General features: G+C 35.1%; 1 protein-coding gene across 1 annotated transcript in view; it reads left to right on the top strand.

The window, feature by feature from the left end:
• Nucleotides 1–15,285, top strand: part of Morc1 (MORC family CW-type zinc finger 1) — a 209,433-nt gene that overhangs the window by 116,625 nt on the left and 77,523 nt on the right. Inside the window, 3 exon segments of the mRNA XM_087215093.1 lie at nucleotides 6,062–6,190; nucleotides 8,223–8,328; nucleotides 12,503–12,641. Coding sequence (XP_087071219.1) covers nucleotides 6,062–6,190; nucleotides 8,223–8,328; nucleotides 12,503–12,641 — 374 coding nt within the window.

Raw genomic sequence — 15,285 nt, 5'->3', positions numbered from 1 at the left:
TGCAAAGTGCCAACACTGCAATTAAACCTGAATACTGAGGTTTTAGTTTAGAAAAAATAACTCATAGATTAATATTTTTTATCTTAAAAAACACAATATGTGTGCCATAGGTTCGCCACCTCGGCCATTACAGGCATTCTTCCTAATAAACAGCAGTAGCCCTCATGGCTCACTGTAATGTACCAGGCATCACTCCCAACTGACTGGAGTTGGCATTGTCAGTTGAAACCAGTTTAACATCCTTAGTCAAGAGCTTCCATTAAAAATAATAGATGATAAATGATTCCACCTTAGACCTAATAGGAAGGATCTGATGTCCGTTAGATTAGCTAAAGGTGGAAGAGTGAGGACAGACAGGACCATGTGTAATGGGAGAAACCATGATGCAACAGTGCCCTGATACAGAGTGTGTACTTGTGAGCTCTTTCTTTGAAAATAGAGTATAATCATGGACTTAGATGCAGAGCCACTTGAAGCCAGGAACTTGATTTAAATGCCTTCTGCATCTTATGATTTTTCCTGGTGCTTTTGAGTTTATAAACTGTTTTTAGACATCTTTATGTTGGTGTTTACTGCTGAATTCTATCACTTCTTTCCTTGGTTAATTGATTTCCTGAATGTCATTCTACATCTATGAAGAAATGAAACTGACATCTAGGGAAAACACTGCATTTTTCTATTTAAGAGGTAAAATCTAACCATGTGAACTGCTCTTTTAGTTACTGGGTTTTGGCAAATGTTTAGTAAGTTATTAAAGTATTTGCAGTTATTTTTTCTTGGTTTTAAGAGGCTCCTGAAAAATTAATCAAATTAATTTAAGCATTAGGAATCATCTGAATAAAGTATTCCATACATAGCTGGCAGGAAGTTAACCTTTTGCAGGTTTTCTCACAGATACTTGTTCTAGAAATTGAGACTTTAATTTTGTGTGCATTAATCCCAGATTATCACATTAATTTAATGAGTTGTTGATTCTTCAAACGAAAGTCTCAAGATATGTATTCTTTTATAATTCTGAATATTAGCTGTGTGCTTTCAACCATGTACTCCTTACAGTAGTAAACTGAATTTTTAAATCAGCTTATTTTGGGGATGCTAAAGTAAAAATCTAATTTTGAGGTCAATAAATTGTGGATTATCTGCATGGCTTGTTTCATAGGTGGCTGGAAATGTTTAAGATGCATTTTTTAAAGTCAATTACTTTTTAAATTTTGAAATTTCACTCTTGACTCTTCATTCTCATCTAGACTAATGGGCAGTTTTAAAACTTTAATTAAAGCATATTAACACAAATATTACTTATTAAAGCCATGTATTAAAAATATCCAGGACCAGGGATGTAGCTCAGTGGCACAGTGCCTGCCTGGCAAGTGCAAGGTCCTGAGTTCAATTTCTGGTACCAGAAAAAATAAATAAATAAAAATAAAAGTAGCCATACTCATATATCATTCTATTTCTGAACACCAGAATAAAACAATGAATTATTATTATTAGTGATTGTATTATTTCTTGCCAGAACAAATTAGACAAGAATTTTTGTAAAAGCACACTCTCAGCCTATTTCTGAAGATGCAGTTTGGAAAATGTCAATAGTCATGCACCTTCTAATGTCAGTCATCACTATAATTTTGGAATACACAAAAGGAAACTATCAGAGTACTTGTGTATGTCTCTGTAGATTGCCTAATACATAAAAGAAAGTAACACCATGTCTTGTGTTTCATTCTATTTAATATCCTTCTAGCTTTCTTATAAGCTTGTGGGTTTGTTTTTTTTTTTTTTTTTTTTTTTTTTGGTACCGGGGATCGAACTCAGGATCTTATAAGCTTGTGGAAGCACTTATGCAATCCCCAGAGTTCACACCACGGAAATTTGTTCTAATACCACAACAAATGCAAGTTGTGCATATTAGAGTGGCTTCTCTCTGAAAGAAAACAATCAAGATTCCACTGGCAGTTAGTAGAAACTATTTCTAAATTGTCCCTCTCCCCAGAAAACCAGTTTGATTTCTTTGCTCCAATATCTGCCTTGCATATTGTCATATCTTTTATTAAACCTGATTTTTTTAAATGCTTAAGGTAGTGAATTTTCCATTTCAGTCTTTAATAGGTAGTAATTCTTTAGAGTTAGTTAGTTCCATGAGAAAATTCTAAGCATTATGTTTTAGCTACATCCTTTACATTGTCACTATCTACAAGAATCTCACTATCAGCGGGGGAAAATAGGAAGTGAATTAAAGTGTAATATGTAAGTGTTTAAAGTGGTATGATCACAGAGAAGGGAGGAAGAATACCCTGGAGGAATGTGTGCTTATGGATTTAACAGTTTACTAGTTTTGCCACTCTTAAAATGTTAGTGTTGGGGATCATGGTGAATATTCATCTTGTAAGTTAGCTGTGCTGTATCAACTTTTCTAGTTAATATTTTCTGGGGGAGACATTATTTCACCTTCATTTTACCCCAGACAACATATTAATAAGCTATTCTGTTAGGAATAGCAGCAGCATTTTTTTTAGAGCTTTTGGGTATAGGATGTTGAGTTCTATGTTGAAGATATGGTAAATTATAAAGCACAACTCCTCCTATGAGAAGGTATGGTCTTCATGGGGATAAAACATTTGGAGAGAGAACAAATACAGTACAGCAGAAACTTAAACTGCTGCAGGGCTCTCTCTATTTTGCCACTTCAATTATTTTTTATTATGGTAAAATACATATAACATAAAATTTACCATCTTCACCATTTTTAAATGTGCAAGTCAGTGGCATTAAGTATGTAATAGTGTGGTACAGCTGTGATTACCATCTATCTTTAGAACTCTTTTTCATCTTGCAAAACTGAAACTCTATACATGTGAAACAGTAACTTCCTGTTTCCTCTCCATGAGCTTGGTCAAAAACATTATTCTGTTTTCTGAATCTATGTCTTTGGCTACTCTGTTATCTCATGTAAATGGAATCATAGAGCATTTGTCTTTCTGGAACTGGTTTATTTCATTCAACATGATGTTCTCAAAGTTCATTCATATATACATCTAGAAATGGGATTGCTAGATCATATAGTAGTTTTGTTTTTAATTTCTTGAGGAACTCCCATCCTATTTTCCATAGTGGCTGTATGCATGGACATTCCTAGCAGCAGGGTTAAGGTTTCCTTTCTTACACATCCTTGCTAACAATTGTTATTTTTGTCTTTTTTGATAATAGTTATTCTAGCAGGTTTGAGTTTATATCTTATTGTGGCTTTGATTTGCATTTCCCCAGTGATTAGTTATGTTGAACATTTTTATATATACTGTTTGGCCATTTGTGTATCTTCTTTTGAAGATTGAAATTCTGCTTTAAATTGTTTTGAGGACAGTATATATCCAAAAGTAGAATTGTTGGACCACTTGGTAATTCAATAATTTTTTTTTGAGGAAGCACTACACTCTTTTTCCATGGTGTCTGCATCCTTTTACATTTTCTGTGCAGTGCAGAGGTTCAGATTTCTCCATTCCATCATTGACAGACTGTTTTCTATGCTCTTTGATAGTAGCCATCCTACTGAATGGGATGTAGTATCACTGATATTTTGATTTGCATGTCTCTAACGATTAGTGATACAGAATATATATTTTAATATGTTTATTGGCCATTTGTATTCTTTGGAGAAATATCTTTCTCAACTTTTTGTCTGTTTTGAATTGAATTTTTGTTTTTTACTTCTTTTTACTATGCAATAAAAGATTTATTTTGAAAATGTTTTCAACCTCAAAATCATACCCAGTGCTGTTTATCTTATCAACTGTTTCTATTTAAATTTGTTACATTAAAACTAACAAACTGATCTATGAGAGAAAGTTCATATTGATTACACATAACAGTGATGCCAACGTTACTGTATGTTTATTGAATATGTTTAAATCTATCAAGATTTAGTTTCTAGATTTGGTTGGTTCACTATTTTATTTAATTCCTTTATTTTCTTACTTTTACTTATTTTCTACTTTTTTTTTCTATCCATTATTAAAAGTGAAATATCAAAGTCTCCATTTTTTTAGTTTTAAACATTAACTTAATGAAGTGGGTAGTTTTTCTGTTTTATTTATTTATTTCTTGTTTTTGTTTTTGCTCTACTGAGGGGATTGAACTTACTGGCCTTCACACTCAACTACATCTTCAACTCTTTCTAAATTTTTTACTCTCACTAAATTTCCCACACTATGCTTGAATTTGCAATCCTCCTACCTCAGCTTCCCAGAGTGCTGAGATTATAGGCAACAATTATTATTATAAAATTAACTCAAATTTTGTTGAATTTTTGCTTCCTATATTTTGAGGGACTGTTATTAGTTGTATGTGTCTATATAGAGTGCGTATATATATATATATATATATATATATAGTTTATATAAATATAAACCATAAGCCAACACTCATATGCACATCCTTTTAATCTATAGCACCTCCTCCCTGCACCCAATAAAGACAAAATAGTTAATAGAAACAAAACCTCATAAATCCTTCTAATTCCAAAGAGCTGTGCATGAGGACTGATGTGTAGAGAAGTAGATTATGAGACAGACCAAGACAAAATACTGGACAAAGCAGAAATTCAGAGTCTGAATTGAAAACACTAAAAGCAGAATTGTAGGGAAAATTGCAGCCAAGAGCAACTAGGCATTTTGTGAGGAGGCAAAACTGAGCCTAGAAATTTGTAAGGTCTGTTTTTAGTCCAGCCCAAGGAGAAAGTCCCTTTTGATGACTGATTTCTTCACCTGTTAGTACTAAAAGTACATAGTATTCTGAGCCTGAATTTTAATAGTAATAGTAAGATGTGAGGTCATTTATTTGTGTCTTACATGAATTATACAGCCAAGAGTTAAAGTTGCTATAAGGGTGGCCCTATTTCATATTTTTCCAAGGTTTATATTTCAGAACACACTTTTTGAAGTTTGTACATTGATGAAAATGCCCTGTCTGCCACATTTCAAAAGCTCAGTAGCTACATAGCTATTGCTACTGGTTACCATATAGGATAAAAAAGTAAAACATGGATTCTTTTTGTTTATTGTTTTAAAAAATTTTAAAGTAATACATGAGTAAAATATTAAAGTGTTCACAAAGGTGAAAAGGAAAGTACTTTCCCTTGCTTTCCTGTCAGCCTCTTCTCTCCTCTAAATGTATTCACTATTGAAACTCCCTTTTTATCCTTCTGGAGAGGATAAGCATACCCATCACAACTTTATATGCATTTTCTTTTATAAATTTATAAACATTATAGTAGGGGCTTGTTTGTGTCTTTTTAATTTAAAATGGTATCTTTATGAAATATTGCATTTAGTTCTACTTCCTGCTTTTTGAAAGTTTCCCCAGTGTTCCATTGTTTGGGAATGGAATTTATCAGTTCTACATTCATAGGCTTTTACATAATTTCCAGATTTTGCTATTTGTATATTGCTGTAGTATATTTCTAGCAGTATAATTGCTAAATCAAAGGATAAAAATGAGTCTTTTAAGGATTATCTAATGGTCTTGTATGTGAATGTTTCTACCCAAATAAGGAATACAGAACTTGGGGCTAGGGTAGGACATAAACAATAAAAATCATTAAGAAAAGGAACCAGAGATAATATAAAGATAAAAAACTCTGGCTGTTTGATAGAACTGATGAATTCTTGTATCAGTAATTTTTAAAGTGTCCTTTAAAGTTTAATTAGTACAGTCCTTCCTGGGAAAGTTTAAGAATAATTCTTTAAATGTCAATGCTTTATTTAACTTTCTAAATAAAAAGTATCTTTTTAATCACTGCTTTTGTCTTTAGTTTTATTATAAAGATAGTATGTGTTTATTGCAAGTAATTTGGAAAATATACGAAAGTGTAACTTAGAACACATTTCATCTAAAATATCGCTGCTTAGAGATAACCAGTATCAATATGTTAATTTCTCATTTCTGTATATGTTAGTTTTTACACAGTTAAGATCATTTTGTATATACTTGTGTTATATCCAGCCTTCCTTTGATCATGTTGATTTCACTTTCTTTCATTATTCTTTGCCTACTTTCTTTCTTTTAGGTAATAGAAATCTAACATTGTTTTGGAATGAGTTCAGATACCAGAATAATAAGGATGCAGAGAAATCTTTGGATTCTATTCAGTACCAAAGAAGACAAGCCAAGGCCATCCCATTCATCATACAGTGTGGTGAGTGTTGAATTCCATTCTAATTAGCAAATGTTAATGAGTCTCTAAATATAAACATAAATGGTGTTAAGAGTGGCGATTAAGGATAAAAAAGTGGGGAAAACTTGGTTTTCTTTTTGTTTTTTTGCTTTCAAGGACGTCACAATCTACGGGGGAGATTAAAAGACTTATAATACAGGGGAAATTAAGTAAATAAGATAATAGAGGCAAAGAGTTCTTTGGGAGTTTAAGGAAAAGCAATGGGAATTAGTGGCAAGATTTTGTGCCAGAGTTAGTGTTGCAGTAGTCTTTATCATTGAATTTTGCTAGCAGAAATGAAGCATGGGGAAAGGTGAGTTAATATTAAGGGTATACTTCAGCTAAAATATTTGTTGTAGAAAAGTAGAAAAGGTCATTTTTCTGTCTTTAGTATGTAACACTGTGTCTAATACATAGTAGGAATTTTTAAATTGATGAATGAATAAATAATAAAAGACAAAAATATTATTTTGGGTATATATGTTAGAAGCTTTGAATTCTAGGATGAGGTTTTACTTCGATAAACAATAGGGAGGTATTGGACACATTTCAACAGCAAAATAACATCATTGTGTCATTGAACATTTCTTATATTTTCTGGCCATTATGTAAAGGGCTATCTAATTAAAGACAGTCTTCTTTCTGTAACAGTCCAGGGAATAAGCCAGACAAGTAAACAAAAAAAGTCCCCTATGCAGTGTAAGACCTTATAGGCATCTTTACAGTGCTGGAGGAGCCCCTGCCCAGCCTTTTACTTGGGTGCCTTGCAGGGACGACCTGACCAGTCAGCAGTAGCTTGCAGTAAGGCCACTCCAGGAAGGATGATTTGGGGAAGGGCCAAAACAAAAGGAGGGTCAGACCTCTGAGGGTATGCTGCTATTGTGATCTAAGGTCTAGTGAAAAATTTTCAGCGTCCAAATTAATGCATTACAATGAGGTTTAAGAGGAACATGCATGACAGATGTTTTGAAGATATGATTGAGGAAATTGATTGGCAGTATGCAAAAACCTATTGGGTGGTAATGATAATGGCTATCAATTACTTTGTGGGGTTGTTTTTTTTTTGATGTCTGCTGGGTACTGCTAGACTCTGATCTCCTGTACCTGAGAGCTACATGAAACAGGACAAATTATTTGATCTCTCAGATACTCAATTTCCACACTTTGGAATGAGACTACTTTCTGTAGCTATATTGTAGAATTACTGTGAGCATAATATGAATTAATAAATATTAATTATTAATAAATTAAGTTTACTAAATGCATAGGAAAATATCTAGCAATGTTAGTTTTCATCCTTATTATCCTCAAATAGCCTTTTTAAACAAGTACTAGTATTAATCATTTTACAGATGAATGTGATGAAATTGAGAGAGACAAGTTATTTGTCCCCGATCATAGAGGTGGTAAGAGGCAGGCTATTCATCCGAGAGCTAGCAGCGCTGTGTTCATATTGAATCTTGGATCAAATCCCATTGTAACCTCGAGAGAATGGTGTGCCTTGGGCCTAAAGGCCAGGAGACACTGAAAAAAAAATGGACAAAGGAGTCCAAAACCATAGACTGGTGACTAGGTTAAAAGCAGACGAAAGAGCAGCAGAAGAAAATGTTGATTTTCCTTCTTACATTAGTCATGTGGTTGGAAACTGAGAGTGGTGTTGTCAGCAGACAGGTACAAGGCTGGGGAAAAGGAGAGTCAGGTACTGGAATTCATAATGTAGTTTAAGAAGGAGAGTGGAATCTATTACTTCATATTCTTTTGTTTAAAAGTAACAGAAACCAACTGGAGGGAATTGAAGGAATAATAATAATAATAATTAATAATAATAGCAATAGTTTCTTGGTGGGATGTAGAATCATAGAATATAGAAACCTGGAATAGTTTGCATCAAAGATAATAGTATGCAAGCAATGAAAGATTTGCTATTTTGGGTATTTGCAAGGTGACTTCCTACTCTGAGAGATTCATTTCTGATTGTGGTCTCTATTGTGTGTAATTTTGTTTCGATGATCAGATCTTTGCCTTAAATGGAGAGTTTTGTCTTCCTCTACCAATTATCAGAAAGAAGAATTTCTTGACACTTGGATTTGTGCTAATAATCCTAACCACTTGGAAAGCAGGTAATTTTTGATGATTTTATGAAAGCTCTTTATCCATTTTTAATTCCTACAGTCCATATTGTGGAAGTGGAAAATGTTGCCTATAGCAAGTGGCTGTGTAACTGGGATCTCTTTGAACTCTTTCTAGTCTCTTGTTGAGTGAAAATACTATTTTCATAGTGTGTTTTTCCATCAGATAGATGATTTGGATGTATGATCTGCACTTCCGCTGGCAGGAGCTCATGGTCTCCTGAGCTCTGCCTTCCAGTTCATTTCCCCACAACATACAGCCTGGTTGTACAGGAGTGTGATTCAGAGGGTGAATCTGGGGACATCAAACTGTTAGACCACGTGGTTTTTTTCTGTGTAAATCATGTATTGATTCCATTGCTTTATGCTCCTGAAGGAAGACATCCAGACTAGAACAGGAAAAACACTGATTAAATATTGATGGATGTCAATGGTATTACAAGCTCTTTTAGATTAATATTTTTCCCCAGAGGAAAAAGAGTTACTACTACCCTTTGACAAAGGCATCCCTAACCCCAGCATTGCTTTTTCATGCAGTCTGTTCTAAATCCTTTGGGCTGGAGGATAAGTGGTTCAATATTGTTAATATAGGCATTAGGGTAATAACTCCTGTTTGGTTATTTTTATCCAGCTCTGAAGAAAGAGAGCAAAAAAAATTCAGAAACTGCTATTAAGCACTTTCTGCCTGGAGTCTCCAGGTTAATTGTATTTAGAGACTGAAGAAAAATGTCAGGGGTTTCAGTTCTTACATTTCTCGTGGTCCAGGGCTTGTTTCTTCTCTCTCTCTCTCCCTCCCCCCCTTTCTTCTTTCCCTCACTCCCTCCCTTCCTTTCTTCCTTCCTTCTTCTACTTTTTTTTTTAACAACATGATCTGTGTATTTCCCAAATAAAATTTGTCACAGAACTGAAATATGTAAAACAGATAAATGTAGAACTGTCCTCATTGAATTGAAGGCTGAAAACCAAAGATAGTCACTTCCCATTTCTGTTCCTTACTGGCTGCAAAGTGCTCAGAGCTCCAGGAAGCAGGATTATAAAACAACTAATTCAGTCTCAGTTCTTCATTTTAGGAAAGTCAGATTTAAAACCTGTATCTGGACTTAGAAACCTGTTTGTGGCACATTGGTTGAGATCTTCTAACTACAAACCTGATTCTACCCCTAATTTTGGACTTGAGTATCTTTTAACATCAACAAAACATTGGCTCATTCTCAATATTAAAAATAGTTAATAATATTAATTACTTAATGTGAGCCAAGAGCTTTTTAAATAGCTTAGGATGGTGTTTAGAATCCAGACTCTGGGGCCATAGCACCTGGGTCTGACCCTCACTCTACCAGCAGTGAAACCCAGGGCAAAGGAGTAACTGCCCTTCACCTCAGCTTCCCATCCCCTGGAATGGAGTGCTGTGCTTGTATCTTGATTTGTCTTCTCTGGGTCCAGCTGGACACCTTGTCAGACAATCTGCTGAAACTTCTTGTTGTCTGAGGATCCCCCAATGACAAGTCACTGGAATGTAGGCGCTCCCCACAGAGTTAACCATATACCTATGATTCCTTAGACTACTCTGGAGAATTGTCAGCCAACAGAACTGGGAAGCTGCCCTTCCTAGCATCCTTTATTTTCAGTTTGTCATTGTCTTTGTATTGACACACTTCCACCCTCTTCCTTGAAAATAAATGATAGTGTTTCAGAACATTGTAGAATTAGTTTCAAAGCTACATTTGTTCTGTCTTTTACACATCAAAATCATGTGACTTGTGAGAAGAAGCAAGACAAATTTAGTTGTGTTGACAGAAAACTGATGGACCTAAAACTCTAAAATGCAAAAAGTGATTATTTATAATTTTCTTAAGTCTTGAATCATCAAATACACTGACATAATAGTGACCATCTGTATTTAATTTCCACTCAAAAGATTATGACAAAAATATGCATAACCTGACAGTAGGAGGTATAGGGAGATATAAAAAAATGCCCTCATAATTACTTCAGCATTTAATTGGGAGTTGGCATTTCCTGTGTGGGGAAATCAGGGGTGTCCATAGGGTGAGTTCCAGTGAGAAGGAGAATTTATGTGGTGCCTCTCTGTCCTCTGAATCAGTGCTATAGGCTGGGCCCTGCATCCCTAAAGAATCTGCCTTTGTATACATCCTGAGATGTCTGTACATTAGATTTGGAGAAGATCACATAGAAAAAATTCATTAAATGATGAGAACAGACATATACTTATTTATTAGGTAATATTCTATGACTACTGGCACAGAGTAGTGAGGTGATAAGTGGCATTGACTATATTTACAGAAAATAGTTTGTTGCCAGCAGATAATTGCCAGTTTCCAACAGGGTTAATGCCAATTATCAGCATTTGAATGAACAATGTTTTGTAACCAGAACTTGGGCCAGAAACATATTAGCTTCCTCTTCTACAGCAGTTGCATGTTATGCCATTCTCACTTTACAAAAGCCTTATGAACTTTCCCCATTTCTCAGAGGAGAAAACAGGATAAGAAGATTTCAGTAACTTGCCCAGAATTCCTCTCTAAGGCCCCAAACTGGAAGCCAAGAGTCTGATACAAAACCTGTCCTCTTTCTGACCAGTGTCTATCAAAGGCATGCTGTTACATTTCAGGAAGATCAATTTCATTTAAATACTTTTTAGTGACCAAAATATACCATTTTACAAATAGTAGTTTTCAGGGTCAGTTATCTGGACATGGTAGAATGGAGTTACTCAGTTTCAGACTCTGAGACCTTTTTTTTGTTTTTCGCTTGAGCACAGAGGGAGGTTACACATTTTTCACAGTACTGAGAAATAGGGATTGGTATACTTCCATTACATCTACGCTATGCATTTCTCTGCATTGAAAGTAGGGTTCACCAGCAGGGTAAAAATGATGCCTGTTTCTTGCCTGAATAAAAAATGTTCAGATTTTGAAAAGGATGTTAAAAAATATCTACAGGTTGTATTACATATTAAAATTCAAATTTATTTCCAAAAACCTTTAAGTGAAGAAAATTGAATGGAAAGCATTTTGATAAGAAAGGTTTCTCTTTTCTGATTTTTTTCTCTTTTCAAATGAAGAAAAGGTCTGTATAGATATCACCTTACAGATGTTTTCAAATCCACACTACAGGCAGCTGTCTATAGAGTAGTTGTTGCTAGGATTTGTTTACCTAACACCTTTTTTTGAATGCAACAATAATAGCAAACACTATATGTGGTGGAAATGTTTTTTCATAGTAGTATTTGAATCGGATCGTAGCCCTCATTCCTCTCCATTGGGGGTATTAGAGCTGGGCCCAGCGGGAGTTAAACTTCTTATCCATTCCAAACCCTGATAGCAGTGTGGGCAAATGATACCCGTTTTAGCAATTTGACTAACTCAGCTCCTAAGACCGTAGTCACGAAAATAAGAGTAGGAGAAAAAACAATGACCTCAAACCTTATAACCATGCATCTCTAAGTCAGTATTTTTTACAACTATAATGAGGAAAGTGCTTATCCATATCCATAGCCTGATTTTTGTTCATTTATTTACATGTGGTTCTACATGATTATATAATATACAAGGCTGGGAACCAGAGTTACTCCCAAGGCCAGATGCTTTGCCTGCAGTGGGGAGGGATGGTGCATTTGAGGTCATCAGGAGGTTTGGTGAGGCTGCTGTACAAGTCTCAGTACCAAGAGGCCTCACTCGGTACTGCAGCACCTAGTCCTGGCCTTGTCAGTGAAGCTAAGTCACCAAAAAAAGGATCTATGTGTGTTAGAGGCAGAGTTATTTGATATATTCTAAAGAAATGTGTAGAGTTCTACCCCAGTTTCGGGGGGGGGGAATGTTTGGCAGTAATGAGATAAGCCTTGGTGATCAAAAAACATTTTTATAAAATACTTCATTTGGTTATAATATAGGATAAGTAAAGAATTGGCAAAATAAATAATATTCCATATTGATAACTATGTACTATCCTCCACGTTCCTCATTTATCTCTTTCACATTCAAATTGGAGATAATAAAGTCATCAGTATAATGATCTTTTGTATTTGATTTTTTTGGATATGTAACAGATAATGCAATTCCTTGTAGAAGCAAATCATTTTTTATAGACAGCAGGTAGCTTTGTATTTTCTCCTGATACTAATCTTTTCTTGTTAATTGTGAAGTTGTCATGATACGGAACGTCTACCTACCATCCCCCTGGGCACCTTGAACTTGGTATCACCATCAAGAAGTGAGAAAGAGAAGCAACTTAGAGAGTCGATCCAGAGGTATCAAAATAAATTGGCTGAGCAGCAGGCACAGGTGAGCTGTAATTATTTTTTCCAAATTCTACTATGACTGTTCAGTTCTTGGTTTCATACGTATAACTGAGTAATCTAGCTTACCCAAATAAAATGAATAGCCTTTTAGCCCTTCTTTTTTGCCATTTTCCTTTCATTTTGAATCTACAATGTATTCTAGAGGATGAATTGAAAGAAGGGAAGAGAGTTCTATACAAAGTTCTTCGCTGTGATATCTAAGCCAGGTACACAACAATGCATATAAGCAAAAGGAACATTTACTTCTACTCTAAAGCTGCACCTAGAGCTTTGTAGAACTCAGCTTACATTTCCAAAGTCGCATGGCCATGATGGGAAAACAGGTCTGCATGACTCTAAAGGAGAGTCTGTTTTCAGTTCATTGGGTTTCTTCCTTGACACAAAGTGTTCTTTAGAAGGTATTAATGAAGAAAGCCATAGTCCTGTTTAGCGGTTAAGAAAACTCAATAAATAAGACATTTACTATTAATAAACAGGAAAACATGATAGTTTCCAGGGAAAGAAAATGTGGCATGTAAAAAACACTGTTTTATTTTCTTAAATAAGAAAGTGATTAGATCTCTGTTTATAGACTTAACACCCAAATTCAACATGTTTAACTTTACATATAACCTGTCAGCTTCCTCAGATAGCTCTTGAGAAAGCCAGCAGAGAATGTCCAAATGTATTCACTTGCTATAACTGTGAGGAAATAAAACACTCATTAGAATAGAAAATTCACCGGAGGAATGGGAGTCAAGACCCTCAACCTTGACGCATTGTCACGTGTATTCCTGCACTTTTATGAGGTAGAGTTTTATCTCCTTACCTGTACTACCTGGATAGGCATCTGAACTGCAAGTCACCCATCACCTGAGATAACACAGATTCCTGACCCTCGTCTTCCAGCCTGCAGTCTTGGTCTCTCTAGGAAAGACACTAAGAATAACTTTGGAAGCCCATTCTTTTAAGTACCCCCACCCACATATCCAAAAAGTAGCTCAACTTTCTACTGTTTGTAGACCCTCTACTTGTTCTTTTGATAACAGAAGACAGAAGTAAAGTTATTACAGGTATGTTCATTATAATAAATAAGCAAGTAGGTAGACTTTTCCATTCTGGAACATCTTAATTTTGTTTTGTTTCTTTTCTGTTTACTACTCCTTGTAGTTTTGTGAAGGTAGTTAATACATCTGGAATTGATTTTCTTTTTGGCCATCTCTGGGTGTTTTTTTTTTTCTTTCCTATAGATGTCAGAGCTGACTCTTGGATATTAATAGTGCCAATCACAATGACCTGATTATCTTGTTATTTGTTTAGAATTGGATATATTATTCATTCTTATGATAGAGATTTTGATGGCATCTGATGGACTTACAAACTAGGGGCTCCAGTTCTGCTCATTCTTTTTAATGGTATAGTTGAATTTTCTATAAAAATTTAAGTCATGGTTATAGATTCAGTTCATGTCAAAAGTAACAAAGAAATTTAGCTGTACATAGATAGAAATTTACTGGCATTAACTCAAAGGATGTAAAAATCTTTACTATCTCCCCCTTTCCTTTGGTGAAAGAAAAAATCTACAAAATCTATTTGTGAAAATGGTCTGAAAATCTTTAAAATGCTTTCCAGGTCTCAGTGCTCTTAATGGAACCAACCCTAGTCAGTTGGTTAGTTTTGAGATGGACACTGAGCACATACTTGCCCGGGGGTCTGTTCCAGGACAGGCAATTTGATGAGTTCAGAGTAACTGTAGTACTCTGTTAGCTCCCGGACAGCAGGAATAGTCTTGGTTTTACTCATTGTGATTCCATATAACCTAAAAGAGTATTTGGCTTATACTGTGTATTCAGTTGTGGTTGTTGAATCAGTACATAAAATATCCCTACAGATAATATACAGTCTCTTTGTGGACCAAGTCTAACAGTTACTTAAAGATTAGCAACCACTCTAAGAGAGTATTTGTTCAATGCTTGTCTGACCGTACTAAAAACTACAATAGAAGTTTATTATAAGGCAAAAGTGAGGGTAGCTTCAAAAAAGTTTTGTAGAGGAGTGGCCCTGAACTTGTGTTTTGAAGTCTACTCGGGGTAAATAGAAGGAAACCGATAGAGGATTCCAGCTGAGAAGATGAACATAAAGGAAGACTTGGAAATGAGCCCTGATTTGTTGCTTTGTGGAACCAATCTTTAAATTATGTGCTAAGTTAATGAGTTTATATGCATCTATCTTTTAAAAACAGTGCAACTCAGCATGAAAGTGTTCAAAAGCTCTATTTTGGCAATACCTGCCTGACATCAGAAACAACCTCAAAGCCACCCCGTGTTGAGGCTGAGCGCTCTGCTTCCTTGGCTGCCCTTTGAAAGAAGTGTTTGCAGAATGTCATCCAAGTAAGGGCGGGAAAGCCGGAAAAGCAGCATTTGTTCTGCTCAGGCTCAGTGTAGGCCCGATTCACATGTGTGCTAGATAACACTAGAAAATCAAGAATGGGCTAGTTTTTATTTTTTAAATCTTTTAAAAAATTATTACATGTTTCCAATACATAATGATAACACCACAGGAGATTTGTACATTTACATAACACATCTTAATTCTTCTTTTTACCCTTCCCCTTCCTTTCCTCCAACCTCCCTCCCATCTCCATTTAC

This window comes from Heterocephalus glaber, unplaced genomic scaffold (assembly GCF_053883595.1).
Source record: "Heterocephalus glaber isolate CG9 unplaced genomic scaffold, H.glaber_assembly_v1.0 deba00000122, whole genome shotgun sequence".
NCBI classification, from domain to species: Eukaryota; Metazoa; Chordata; class Mammalia; order Rodentia; family Bathyergidae; genus Heterocephalus; species Heterocephalus glaber.
This window is presented reverse-complemented; position numbering and strand designations above follow the sequence as displayed.